Source organism: Buteo buteo, chromosome 5, assembly GCF_964188355.1.
Source record: "Buteo buteo chromosome 5, bButBut1.hap1.1, whole genome shotgun sequence".
NCBI lineage: Eukaryota > Metazoa > Chordata > Aves > Accipitriformes > Accipitridae > Buteo > Buteo buteo.
The window spans coordinates 33,258,774-33,273,768 of record NC_134175.1 but is presented as its reverse complement, the minus strand read 5'-3'; the positions used below and the strand labels follow the sequence as shown (position 1 = coordinate 33,273,768).

The 14,995-nt window shown below is 36.9% G+C and overlaps 2 protein-coding genes across 4 annotated transcripts in view; one reads left to right on the top strand and one right to left on the bottom strand.

Annotated features, from left to right (window-relative positions):
• Positions 1 to 1,643, top strand: part of CSRNP3 (cysteine and serine rich nuclear protein 3) — an 84,100-nt gene extending 82,457 nt beyond the window's left edge. For both annotated transcript variants that reach the window (XM_075028549.1, XM_075028548.1), the window contains one exon: positions 276 to 1,643. In XM_075028549.1, the coding sequence (XP_074884650.1) occupies positions 276 to 1,319 (1,044 nt within the window). In that variant the 3' untranslated portion in view covers positions 1,320 to 1,643. The remainder of the gene's footprint in view (positions 1 to 275) is intronic.
• GALNT3 (polypeptide N-acetylgalactosaminyltransferase 3) overlaps positions 1 to 14,995 on the bottom strand; it is a 47,612-nt gene that overhangs the window by 5,290 nt on the left and 27,327 nt on the right. For both annotated transcript variants that reach the window (XM_075028550.1, XM_075028551.1), the window contains 4 exons: positions 11,435 to 11,702; positions 7,829 to 7,918; positions 7,496 to 7,581; positions 6,210 to 7,015 (listed from right to left, as the gene is read on the bottom strand). The gene's annotated coding sequence lies outside the window, so the exon portion shown is untranslated. The remainder of the gene's footprint in view (positions 1 to 6,209; positions 7,016 to 7,495; positions 7,582 to 7,828; positions 7,919 to 11,434; positions 11,703 to 14,995) is intronic.

Sequence of the window (14,995 nt, the reverse complement as noted above, 5' to 3'; positions counted from 1 at the left end):
CCATTTTTTGTTCCACTGTGTAATGCTTTCACCTATGGAACAGAAACATATTTTTCCTACTCTGCAACATTGTTGCATGTATGGGTCCCTTACTGTTCCTATCAGTAGTGCTAAATTCCAGGGCTAACTCTGAATTATTGTTAGGTTTGACTGTTCTTACAAGTACTTCTCAGGGTGAATCCCACTTCACTGTTGCATTTCTCTAGGCTGCTAGGTTCTGTCGTATCGCCAGGCTTATGCTACGTATTGTTAATCTGTATTCTTTTTTTTAAAAGGTGGATCGTATGTCTTTTCCATGCGGTTGCACTAAAGAAGGGTGTAGCAATACAGCAGGTAGAATTGAATTTAACCCTATCCGTGTACGGACTCACTTTTTGCACACAATAATGAAACTTGAATTGGAGAAAAATAGAGAGCAGCAAGTTCCGGCACTAAATGGCTGCCACAGTGAGATAAGTGCACACACTAGTTCTATGAGTCCAGGACCCCATCCAGTTGAATATTCAATTGCAGAAAATTTTGAGATTGAAACCGAACCTCCGGCTGCGGTTATGCATTCTCAGTCAGCCGAGGACTTGGACTGCCCAGGGGAAGAGGAGGAAGAGGAAGATGGGAGTAGCTTTTGTAGTGGAGTTACAGATTCTAGCACACAGAGTTTAGCCCCTAGTGAATCAGATGATGATGAAGAGGAAGAGGAAGATGAGGAGGAAGATGATGAGGAAGAAAAAGCAGATGATTTTGTAGAAAGCATGGGCTCCCATGCTGATATGGTGCCTCTTCCTTCTGTCCTTTGCTACTCTGATGGAACTGCTGTGCATGAAAACCACTCTAAAAATGCCTCATACTATACTAACTCTTCAAATCTGTATTACCAAATAGAGAACCACGTTGCTGGCACTGCTAACCAGATCGGTGAGACTTACTCAGAAAGGGATGCTGTCAAGAACGGTAGTCTTTCTCTGGTGCCTTACAACATGACTTCAGAACAGTTTGTTGACTACACACGGCAATCAGAGGAAACTTTTAGCAGCTCTCATTACCCTTCTGCAAACCCCTCAGTGATTGTTTGCTGCTCATCTTCTGAAGGTGACAGCAGTGCTCCATGTAACAGTTTATATGCTGAGCATAGGCCAAGTCACCCTCAAGTGGAATTTCACTCATTCTTGAAAGGTCCTTCTCAAGATGGCTTTGTTTCAGCTTTGAATGGCGACAGTCATGTACAAGAGCACCCTGCTGAGAATTCACTAAACCTCCCAGAAAAGAGCAGACTGCATGAAGAGTGCATCAAATCACCAGTGGTAGAAACGGTACCTGTTTAATATTAAAATTATTCTAGGACTGACTTCCTATATTAAAATGCACTCGCATTGGATTTCCTAGAATCTTACTTTTTTAAGAGGTAGACAACACTTGGACTATAGTCAATGTTCCAGACACATTTTGTTTTCGTATGCTACACTGGCAGTGGTATTGCACAAAACTAGTTCATGTAAAGATTTAAATAAAAATAATCAAACTGTCTTTTGATAAAAAATAAAATGCATAAGTAAAAAACACACCCAACATATTTCAAAGTAGCCTACCTATCAAAGTATGTGAGACCTGCCAAGCTATCTGAATCAAAGCTTCGTGTTTTTGATTGTCGGGCCTGTGCAAGATTGTTAAAAATGATACTTTGAAATAATCATGTTTAGAGTCCTAATTTTCAACATATCTGAAAAGATGGTAAGTTTAATGTAAAAGTAACTACTGTACAAAAAAAAAGTTTTAATTGTTCTGTACTGTATGTATTTTATTTATGGTAGTTTAGTACTCATGTTTTGATAAAAATGAACAGCATGTTCATTTGAGCAGAAGATCCATAGCTAGTTACAAAGAGCATGTCCACTTTTCATCTGGAGTACCTTGTATTCTTCCTTTTGTTTTTTCAAACCATTTCTGGTAAATTATCTTGAAACGCATTTTTAGAGTGTACTATTTTCTCTTTTACTGTTCTTGACAAACAGAAGAGTCAGAAAGGGGGCATTTACATCTTCTAGAAAGGTGAAAGGTAGACAATCCTCCATTAAAATTAAAATCAGTGGCATTCCAGAGCTAGTACCCCCTCCCCAAAGAAAAATGATCTTGTATATAATGGCAAAGTAGTAGCTTAAGCTTGCACAGCACCTTTTAGCCCAACAAACGTTCAGATACTTATGCACTTTAGTGCCATTTTGCAGTACTGTATTAACTGCGGGAACTGTGAACTATTTTGGAGAAATGCCATAGCTCCAGACTCCGAGATGTATGTAAGATCTTAAAATTCATTGTAACAAAACCTGTATGTTTTTCCCAAGCCAGTTTATGAATATGTCAGTAGGTCATTTATAAAAGCAGAGTCCTGCTGATGTAAGTTTAAATGAAGCATGAAAAAAAATGTGGAAGGGTCTAGATTTCCTAAATATTTAGCAGTTTTTATGAAATATGAGCCTGGCTTTTATGGACTTCTGATGGTATCTATCTCAAATTTACAAAGTATTTGGTCTAATTAGGAACCAGTAGATTCAGTGAGGAAACACAGCTTCAGAAATTTTATATCTGCTAAAGTTTGCAAGCAAAATAGCACATGCATCATATGGATACCTGTTACCTTGCACTGCATTTGTTTTTAAATGAAATGGGAATTAAAATACCTGCTGATTCTCAACCTTTAGTTTATTAACCAACCTTCCTTTCTTCTAGAAAAGGAGGTGTAGGAACTTGCTTTTCTCTACACTGATAATTCTGCACTGCCTTATTTTGATTTCAGAATCTATTTTAACATTTTTGTTCTTCTAATACTGAAATTTTATTTATTATACATCAAGTGGGTTGAAATGTAGACCAGTCTTGTTTGTCAAAATAAGGATCACATCTTAGTTTTTATCTGTCAAATCTAGATGGTTAACAGTATGCATGTAAACACAGTGTAAATTTTAGCTCTGTAACAGTGACTCTTCTGGTTAGAAGCTCTTTAAAACATCATGTACAGTACTCCAGTAGAAAAACTGCCAGATTTAAAATATGCTTTTTTTAAAAAATAAGCTGGCTTAATTGTTTTTATACGAAATCTGGGCAAAGTGATTTCTCATTTTTATGCTAAATTAGCAAAATACTTTTACTCCATGTAGTAGCTGGAAAGGTTTTTTATTTACTTGTTTCCACAAGAAGTCCTACATGTTTTATATGAACTGCATTGAAAAGCCCTAGTTCTCTAGGGACCGGATTCCACACTTGCAACATATTCCATCTCCTGGGAAAATGCAGTCGTGTTGGTTATCTGGCTCAGCAGTTCCTTAGCCTCTGTTCCTCTTAGCCACAGAACACTCTAGTCTCTTTCTCTAAAGGCAGAGTAGCCAGGTAAGTGCGTGTATTCTCTCCAATTCATACAGCAAATACCAGTCTTTAGTTTTAAAGAGAAACATGTTAGTTCGTGAAGTTCTGCATCTAAGAATAATATTATTCTGTTCAAGATATTCTATGGGCAAATGTAACAAGTCTCTGTGTATATAGGCATCTTGCATTAACAGCAGGCTTAAATCTGGCACTCTCACTCAACACCAGCACCAAAAGCACAAATCCCTTCTACTTGAGCTGGGACAGCAGCTGTGAATCAGTAGCAGCTTTTTAACCTCAGAGTGTGTTGGAGGATCATGCACACTTTACCAGGGTGTTTCTCTCAGGGGAAAGTTAAATGAAATATTCTGTTTCATTATTCACCCCTTACTGAGCAATAAGAAATTATTTTCTTGGCTCCTGTGCTTTCACATGAAAAATATCTTTAATAATATTAGCAAGCACAGTAAGTGATTAACTTTATAAAATACATTTCAGCTAGCTTTAAAATACTGAGATGATGGTTATTTAATATTTTCATTGGCACAGGCTTCAGACCCCAGGCCTCCTTAATACTAGCATTTGTATAAACTTCTGAGTACTTAGATGTATATGTTATGTTCCATGCTGTTGGGGCATTGGGGTGAATACAGCTAAATTCTCTAAAGCTTGCAGCATAGGGTAACAAGCAGTAGCTTGTAATAGGTAGGGTAGAGAAGGCAGTGACTAAAGAACTTGCGCTACACTATTTTCCCTTGTTTAAAGTAGCTAATTCCTGGGAGTCACAAAGTAGAACATGCAGAAGAAAGATTTAAGTTGAAAAAATATTCTTAACTACCTGGTGATAATTTAGATAGTAATAACCTATGTTTTGTGATCAAGATTTGATCTTGGAATACAAAGTAAACAAATCTTCCTTAGTTCTTGCAACAAGTTACAAAGTTAAGTCTGTTTATAATTCATGGAGATTTATTTCCTGGTAGCTATACTAGTAGTATCAACAAGCCTTCTAACAGAGATAAACTCATACTAAGGGAACAAAAAACCAGAAACCTCTTTTTTTGACATAGGCTAAACCTGTTCCCAAACAATTCCATACCAGCAAATAACAAAGCTAAGGCCTTTTCTAGTATGTAGAAGTTGACTAGAGTGGGGAAAAAAAAAAAAAAAGTCACAGCCCTGACCCAAACAGATAGGGTAATTTAACTATGAAATCTAGAGTAGGCTGTAGAAATCAGGTGAGTGTCAAGATTCCCACCCCTTGATTAGACTTTTATGTTTTGTTTAGAAGAAAAAAGTAGTCTTCATAATACGGAAAAACAAATCATGGGCTGGAAAATGTTTTAATGTTATTTTCTGGGCTAGTTTATAATAATATATGATATGTCCCATTTTCCAGTTGGTTAGTATTCAAGTTGATAACCAGTCCTTTCATTTTGGGTAAGCTTACTTCTGCGTGATAAAAAGTGTTATGTTACTAAATGATAAACAGCAGTATTTGCTTCTGTATATATCATTTGTGGAAATGTTTACTTTACTGATAGTTTTATCAGCTTTATTTCCCAAGTTACCTGGCTACTGATAATCACTCCTAAGAAGCCAGGTAATAAATTGGTAGATAGTTTATGATTACATCACGTAGTTCAGAAAAATGAGTCATAATGAAAGCATTTCCCTCTGTTAAAATAAAACAGAATGTTCACACAGATCATCACTGGAACAGCACCTAAAACTGGTTGCCTTTTTGCCTATAATGTGAACTTTGCCTCTCTTGGAAAAAATGCATTGTTAAAGTTTATATATAAAGCTTTGACATTAGATATAAAATTAGAATGTTTCTGGCAAAGTTGCAGCAATTGCAATTGTCTCCTAAGAGCTATAGCTCATGTCCACTGGAACGTTCTTTAAAAAATTAAAAACTCCTCAGTAGAAGTTTCTAATATTTCTTTCCTTTTTTTTAAAAAAAAAAATCTTTTATGAGCTGTATGCCATTTAGATCAGGAGGTTCTAGATTTGTAAAAGTTCTATTGTTTTTCATTTACATAAGTTCCTGCTAGTGAATCATAATTTGAGTTGACATTTATTTATTTTAAGGCCATTGATTACACTATCATAGTAACCATCACTTGCTATAAATATGGTTCAGCCTGCTCACTGATCTGTTAACTGAGTCAGTTAATAATGGGATCCTGCCTTTTGTCCAAGTTCTGCAGAAATTGCCTGTAGTATTCATGGTGTTACTCACTGGATTGCTAACTGATCCAGATCCAGTTTCTAATCTTACCTGGGTGTTGTATTTCAGTAAACGTGCTAACAAACTGATGATGTAGCATTCTATGCCTCACAGTCGGGTGGATATCTTCATGAAACACAGCTAGTTTGTTAAAGATCATATACATACATTTGTATGCAAAACAGAACATATATTATGTTTTTTTAATATTTCAGATGTTCCGGACTCTTTGATATAAATGTGATATACTGGATAGAGAGTATTGGGCTCAGACAGAGGAGACCTGGGTTCTGTTGGCTTTGCCTTTGTCCTGCTGTGTCACTTCCATTCTCTATGCTCTGGTTTGTAAGGTACTTGGAGATATTGTGATAAAAAAAATAATTCTATAGAACAGGCAAAATACCCTTTTTTGGCATCATAACTAAATTTTTGTACAGCAAACTAAGTCACTTTCCCAATAAAGCCCAATCCAGCTCAGAAGTGAATAGAAATTTTATCACTAACGCGAAACACAGCAAAAGCAAGCTCTTCTTTCCGTGGACCAGATTAATGAGCAAAAGTTTAACAATAAATTTCACAGTGAAAATTAGAATAAAAGCTGTGTTGAACATACAACATTTACCTTTTGAGTGCTTAACATTTGAGCAGCAAGGTTGTAGTTTGCCTGCAACACCATACTTGGCAGCAACAGGCAGTCTTATTCCCCTGCATGTTGTCATCTTCTGCCAGCTGAATTCCCTCAGTTGAAACTCCTTGTCTAGGCTGCTCCTGTAGTGAAGCAGGTGCCCTTACTCAGCGCTAAAGCAAGAGAGACCCATGATATTGTTTTAAAAGGCATTTGCTAAATAAACTCCTGTGTTACAGCTCATGAGTTGTATAAACTCATGTTCATTGTGCCAGTTTAATTTCCTGAAGCTGTCAGGAACAGGGACAGAAGAGGATGATACAGGAAATCCTTAAGATGCTTTCCCACTGGGGCTAAAGAGTAATTCTGTCATCTACTTTGTTATGGTTGCAGAACATTTGTTGTAAAATACTTAGAAAAACTAGAATTAACTCAGAGAATATATTCTATAGAATTTATTTCTAAAATATTAAATCCAATTACTATTTTTTTAAAATGGTAGAAAGCTACTGTTATTTTCAAAACAGAGTCTAGTTCATTAACATGTTCCTTGGTATGAGAAATCTCAACATTTGCCTTTTCAATGTTTCCAGATTTTTTTTAAATATTCCTTAATTTTGCTGTTCTCTGTAATCACTGTCCATGTGCAAATTATTAATTGTCCATTTTCTGCAAGAAGTGTGAAATCCAAAGCATGAACATTGTGAAGTGATGGACAAGTACCATTTAGTTGTAAAGATGTCTGAGTGAACACAGGCTTGAGGTCTTCGTAAGTGCTTCCTGTTCACTGTCTCTTCCCACTCCTAAATCAGAGGCAGCTTTTAATTTTGTTGCTAATAAATGTGCCAGAGTATTGTTTTCACTTAAGGAGGAGAGTTACAACAGCCTTGAGAACTTTCTGCTACCCTAATGGCTGATACCAAGAATTTTACTTTTTATAAGAACATCCAATTCATGAAACATCTGTTTTGCAGCCTTAGTCTTTTCTTCTTAATTCCTTCCTCCCTTCGTCTTAGGGTCTGGGAAAGGTCTGTTGTACAGTAAGGCTTTTCATTAAAATTGAGCACAAGGGCAACTCTAATGTCCTCTGTGCTAGCTATCCTTTTTTATTTTGCCAAGAGTTCATTTCATTTTTCACTTAACATTAGCATGTAGATAGATCAGAACTGTGGTGAAAAATAGTCCCCCATTGGCTCTGAATATGAGTCATGAGGGAGCAATCCCAGTGGGGGTCTGTAGACACTCCCTTTCTGTACACACAAATGAACAGGAAGGAAACCTACCCCACAGGCTGCAGAGAGCTGCAGAGGTGTGGTAGGGGATCCTCGTTGTCTCTTGAGGCATGTAGATCCAGGGGAAGAGTGTCATTCTTGATGCAGCACAGCCCAGTACAGGATGAAAATCCAAGATTAGGGAAAGCAGAAAACCATCACTTAGGGGAGGAAAAAGTTTCCTTCAAACTACTGTTACGATTTTTTTCTTTTTTCTAATATAAGTAATGAATAATAAATCAAAACCAACCTTTTATAAAATAGAAGTGAATTAGATCTTAAAAAGGAAAAAGTTAAAATTTGTATTGCTTTTCTGCTGTATAGTCTTTATGGTTAGGAGGATACCTGGTACACAGAAGGTCCCACTGACTGGAGAGTAGTATTCATGATGCTCTGTGTTGCCGTGTCTCAATTGAGAAGATGCTAGTCCTTCATCTAAGGCAGGGTGGGGGTGTGGGGGAGATGGGACAAAGAAAAAACAAAGTCAGAAGGCAAACTTCATTTATTTACTCAATTACCGTAATTTGGATCTTAGCAATGACACGTTTGTTTTACTTAGGTATTTTATGAATGAATGTCAAATAGAACTAAGTCAAAAGAAGTTTGCCTCACATGTATGTTCTTCTCTAATTGTGCACTTTTCCAACAAGCCATGAAGACCGGATTAGCTTTTCTTGAGGGACAGGAAAACTGGTGGAAGATACAAATGAACACCACTGTCCTAACAGAAGGATCAAGATAATCCTTTGTCTTGAACCACGGGTGGATACACCCTGGAGTGAGTGAGGATAGAAAGCGCAATTTAGAGCAAAAGGATGAAGGCAAGAGGTAGATTGACGAGGACATTCTAAAGGGCAAAAGAAAACATTATATATGGGGGAAAAAAAAAAAAGAAGGAAAAAAGGAAATTAAGATATCCCCAGAGCAAGGATGGAAAAGCATGTGCATGTTCACTACAAGCTTGGCCATGTTAGATCATTATATTAACTCTGTTGTTTAATATATTTTAAAACTAACATGAACTCAGTACAAACAGGAAATGTCATTTTTCCATACCAGTTGTGTACAGGCAGACATAAATACATAAATAAATAAAAGACTTATCCGAAAGCATGGGGTAAAAACTTCAAAGCAAAGCAACACCCTAGAAGCATTGCTACCATGTCTTTTCTTTGCCTATGTCAATTGCAAAGTCATGTTCAGTATCATTTTAGTTAACTCTGCTCCCAGGCACTTGTTCTAATATAACCTGTTTCTCAGATAACAAGAGACTCTAAAAGCAAGTAAGAAATAGGTGTCCCTTTTATTAGTGTTTTAGCTGGGGATTTTCAAATGAGACTTACTATGTTATGTCAGCTAATTCTTTTAGGTTTCTCCATCTTTTTAAAGATGTTCTTAATGAAATTTTGGGTTGGATTATGGGTGAAGCTCAACCTTGCTGGGGTACTGGGGGATCACTGTAAAGAACCAGCCATCCATTTGTGAGCCTCTGATACACAGAGTTTTCAGCTTCTTGAAAAGATTGCATCATTGTGTGCACTGGTGCATTGTGTGCAGCTGGTTCCCTTAAAAACAGAAGCAAGCATGCTGTTTTTTCAGACCATTTCACACAAATCCCACCACTTCAGTTCTCACATAACAATGCCCATGTAAACAATGCCTAACAACTGGGCCCTTCTTTTAATTGACTGATTGTAGGCACTTCTATGGAAATACGTCTGAAGTGTAGTTTGTGAAACATGTTAAAAAAGTGTTTGATGTAAAATAAGCGCTAGACATTTAACAGTGCAAAAATAGTCAAAATCTGTAGATGAAAAATCCATTCCTAAGAGCCTCAGCCTGTAATATTGTCTTAGTAAAGTTGATCTTTTAAGTTAAATTGCATTCTGGTGTAATAACCTTTTACAAATAAAGTTAATAATACAAATGTACTGGTTAATACCTGTTAACATAAAACATGGCAATTGATTATTTTGATTTGTCTCCATCTACAGCTAATAGATAGCAATTCTGTTAAAAAAACAAAGTCAACACTACATTTTTTTATGTTTAATGTGTTTTCATTGTTTTAACAAATACAAACTACATAACATTTACACTGTCTAATCCAGCCTTGTCTTTTAGGAGGTTCATCTCTCTCTGTGTATATATATATATTTCCCCATAAGAATATACAATTGCTTTTGAAATTTTTGTTGGCAAGTGGTAAATAATACACCACGGCATGGATTCAAAAGCACTTAAGTTGATGGTCTTTCAGATGTGTAATCAATTCAAATGGGACTAGTAAAATTGTGGTGTAATTGCAGCCATTTGTTTAAAATTTGTACATTAATTATTTTTCTCAAAAATTAGTATGTGAAGTACTTACTTAACATTTTCCATTACAGATGATCTTGCATACTAAAGTTATGGAGATCTCAACAGTAAAGCAACATATTTAATTGGACTGCTGCTTTTAAACTGTTTGAAGAAGTGAGGGGAAATAAAGTTCATCTTAAAATCTGTACATGGAAATAATTTTAAGCTTCATGAACTACACATTTCTTTAATTTCCTTTCTTTTTTTTAAACAAGCTGTAACATCAAAGATGCCAAAGGGTAATATAAGCTACAGTAATATTCAACAGAACTTAACCTAGACCTTATGTTGTAATAATTTATTCAAATTAACTGTATTCTTCTGTATTTATATTTTCGGTATTTATTATGAATGATATGGAATTTGATGTATTTATTGTGGCTTATTACTGCAGTGTATATATTACAAAAATGAGCATTTTTAAGTCTTAACATTAGTTTTTTTGTTAATTAGTGGCACTTGTATCGGCTGTATTTTTATTATATATTGTACAATATATATTGTCCATTTGTTTGCAATGAAGTAAAACAGGTTTCTACGTTACGTCATGGCTGCCAGTGCATTGTGCATCTTATTTCTACTATGCATTCACTAGACACTCCTCTCTCATCTAACAGAGCCAGAATTAGTAGTGTACCTCCTCCTGCAGAGCCTCTAAAGATGCTCTGGGAAATTTCAAGCGTTTCTCCCATTCCTCATAGTCTGATAGCTTGAGGAGAAACAGGTTTGGTTTGCTTTTTGCTGTTGGTGTTGTTTTTCTAATTTAATCAGCATATACATATTTAAGAAGTGAACAGAAATGCCTTGTTAGGTATATCCATTTGCCCTTTATCGATACTACTGCCTACACTTTTTCTTTGGCCAATGTAATAAACTACATTGATTCATCTGTACCTATCATGGTGAATGTTATAATTTTGGTTGTAAGTTAATGAAATAATCGTTTTCAACAGCTGTTGGAAAAAAATTGGCAACAGCTCTCTCTGGTGGACAATTTGCAGCAATTTTCTACAACAAATAATTTCAATGGCTACAATGGCACATAAAGCATACTGTTAAATTTCAGAACAACTGCTTAATTATTTTGAAAACTGATCACCATTGCTTCGTTATGAAAATAGTCAACAATCACAGGTCTCTGCCATCTTTTTATGCTGATATTTCTTAAAATTGAGCCGTACATTTGTAAAAGGTAAGTAAGTTATCCTTAAGTGTGCATTAATGACAAATTGCATATGGCTAAATTATTTGTATTTACAAAAACTGATAAAGGTCAGATGTTCTCTAGACTATGAAAAAATGTTCTCATAGTATTTACAGTAGCATTTGTTTTTAATTTGTTAGGCTTTACACAGAATGGAATAGGTTAACATCCACTATCAGACAGCTTTTTGCATTGCCATGAACTATAGTCAACAGTGCTGCTTCAGGGCTTGCTAAGCCATACTGTTACAAAAAATTTTGTAAAACAACTTCTAGCACTAGTGTTCTAATTCAAGACATCAGGATCCCAATTCAGAAGTAAGACTTAAAAATAAGGTTCAGTTTTAAGTTGATCTATTAATAGTACTTACGTAATTCTATACTCACGCTAGTATAAAGCAGCAATTACTCCTGAGGGTGATGAAACAAAATCCTCAGGTATGGTGAGCTGGCGAAGTCCCACTGCAGTTAATGGTGTCATAACCAGGTAGAGCCACGAGCAATCAGTGGGGCCTCTTGTTCGTGGGCAAGGAGCTGCCCAGAGCCACAGGCCCTGAAGTCCCAGAACATTTAGGACCTGCTTTGTCTTGCTGGGAGTAAGACTGAGCTGTCCTTGCCTGAAATCAAGCCTTCTTCAGCACTTGTGATTACTTTCCTGGATGTATAAGAGAACATGGTGGAATGCAGGTTAACACTGATGCTAGCTTTTCTGGTAATCTTTAGTTTATATAGCCATCTGATTGATGTATATATTTTTACATGCTGTATATGTAACATTTCTTTTTTTCCCTTCCATGGAGGAAGAGCATAATACTATTGCTGAAAGTGCTTCAAATTAAAAAAAAAAAAAAAGCAGTAAAAGAGCCAGAGAACCCCCTGCAACAAACTCTTGATTTTCAGCATGCCACTTATGTGAACATGAACAACATCCAGAAGAGCTGTAGATAATATGAGGCAGTTGAAGAAGTTTTAGTTGGTTTTTAGACATGTCATCCAGCATTTAAAAAAAAAAGAAAAAAATCTTCAATTTGATTAGCTTGGAGGAGAGTAAAGGCTTATGATTTACGTGTCTGAGTTTATACTATGACCACAATGTCTGCTGGACAAATGAAGATATTTGCTAAATATTTTAAATAGAAATTTCAGCAGAAATTTCCTGCTAACAAGAGAGAAAAGTTCTGGAAGGAGGGTGACATGGTACAAAGTGGAGTGTAACCCAAGGGAAAATTCAACTGATTTTTAAGCTCGCTCAGGTACAGTGATATAGCAACCTAGAGTGTTTGTCTAGGGTGTTTTGGATTATGTAACAAACATTTCTTGGTTTCTGATGCTAAAATGGGATTTAGTTTGCACAAGCTTTTGTTTGTATGGCTTAGTTTATATGCACACAACGAAATGCACTATGTGGGCAGACTGCAGAAACCATTTTTATTTCCACATTAACTGGTTTGAGTGCTAGAAGCTGTGGATAATGGGAAACCAGCCTTTGCAGAAGACACCTTCCAGTTATTACCATGCAAAAAGCATTTTTAGTTCTGTTTCTTCTAGCATTTCCCTTGGGCTTTTGGCTCCAGTCCCAAGCAAGTATTGGAAATGCACCTGGGGCCGCACATTACCTTTTTGGCCATACCTCCGCCTCTTCCTTCCCTGTCACATCAAAGGCACAGGCTGCCCCTCATCTCACTTGGCCTTTGCATGTCTCCATTTTTCCCCAAACTCCCATCTTTCTTGCTCAAAGTTGCCACCAAAAATTAGGCTCTGCTTATGGCAGAGCTAAAGCAGAAGCCCAGCTTTTAGGCAGGCCCAGCCAACCCACAGAAACCAATTTTTGTTCCACAGCCAGCAAAAACATTGCAAGTCTACATTTCAACCACAGGTCTTGAATGAGTCAATAGGTGGCCTTCAGCTCTTAATTTCCAGTTAACTAGACAGGGAGGTAGTAGCCATGATTTGCCCTGAGCTCACCAGCTTTATTTCCCTTATTCCTTTTTCCTCTCGTTACACATTCCAGTCCCTTTTGAAAATACACACAGGAGCTCTTGGATTAACAGTCAGGCAAGTATATTCAGTGAATATTTCCTGGTCCTATAGTAGCAGAGTTCAAGATTTTAGCTAAGTGTGCTGTGTTATTGTGAACTGGTGTCCCCTGTTAAATTACAGATCTTATTATCTCATAGAAATCACTTAATATCAAAGCAAGGGTTAATAATAAAGCAAAGATTTTTAATTAGATGCAAGGGAATCTATGTAGACCAATATTATTTTACTGAGCGGCCTTTAGAAGTACAATTAACCAATAGGAAGTGATAAAAACATACATAATGATCTTCGTTGGCAACAGACCCAGTAGATAGCAGCCTGTCAGCTGACCAGTTATCAGTCACAAGGCATGTGATGATTTCTCTGATAGCATACCCATTGTCAACCACTTACCTTTTCCTGACAGCACGGCATGTCTGAAGTACAGAAGGTTTAGCCAAGTGGAGAAGAAAGCATCTAGACTTCTCACACCTATATAATCTAGGAGGCACTGAGGCACTCCAAAAGAATCACTAATTCAGTAAACTTTGGTGCAAGTCATCATTAAGAAACCTCAGCAGCACTTTGTGATTCTAACCTTGGAGCTCTTCCTTAAAGTGCCTACATATTTTTCCTGTGTGAATGCAATTTCTGACAATATTCTTCCCACCACAGATTCCAGATTCCTTGCTACTTCACTTTTCCAGCTTCTCCTCAAACTCTTACTGCCCTTCACTTGCACTGCTGTCCCACACTCACTCCTAGAGGAACCCGTCCCCTACTTTTCTTGCTTTTCCTCCCACATCTCTGCTTTCCCCTAGCATTTCTCATAGTCACTTTTCCAAGTCCACTCTGTCCTTGACTTAGCCACCCAACTTTCTGCCTTTGTCACTGCTTTTCAATGTTATGCTTCTGTCCTTCAGGCTCCGTCAGTTTTTCCTTCCATCAGATGGGCAGGAGGTTCCTTTTTCTCTTCCTTATGTATAAGTTAACATCTGCTAGGTGTAACCTACATTTCTTCTGCAGCTGTCCTCAATAGCCATTTGCACACAGCATAGACTGTTTGTATTCCATGATGAAAGACTATATTATTTTCACTTCAGTCATTTACTAGTTTGAAAAGTTTCTCCATCTCCTACACATTCCCCAGGACTTACTGCTAGTTGCAGTGGTTTCAGGCCTCAGTCATACTGACTGAACCTGTATGGAAATTTGACTACATACAGCTGTAGCACTATTAAGTTTCACAAACCACATATTCACCTAAGTAGATCATTGTTTTTGCAACTGCATTGCCAAGACATTGCCAACCATACTATTGGTTGATACTGGTCTATTGCACATTGGGCTGTCTCATACTCCATTTCAGACTGCTAAAGACTTCCACCTTTCTGCTTCTTTTGAGGCAAAAAAGAGCTAAGAAAAGAAGGGAAACAAAATTAGTGATAACAGAAGACTGGGGAGGACAGCCCCCCAAGCTCCCACTTTAGAGCCCTAGTTTTCTTCCACTTAACTTCTGCCCTCCCCCTAAGCCTCTTTCCTGGACAAATTCTGTTCTCTTTGCTGTTAACCTTTCAGTCATCCAATCCTTCATACTACTGCAGGCATTCCCTTCTTATACCAGACGCTACCGTATGTATTTCTCCTTCATGAACCCAAGCATCAAATATTTCATCCTGGAAGTTGAACACCTTCTAACTTTATCCACAATATTTAAGACATTATTGGCAAGACAGGATTTACTTTCAGCTGTCTTTAGACTCTAGAAATACTAGGTACAAAATTATAACTTAGTACATAAAGTATTCTATTCTGTAGGCTTGGAAAAAAAAAAGCACCATGATTGATTAAGAAACTGTGAAAATATTTAGCCTTATCTCGACACGATAGCTACAGTTGGTCAAGAACAATGAGAGAGGAAGAATAATG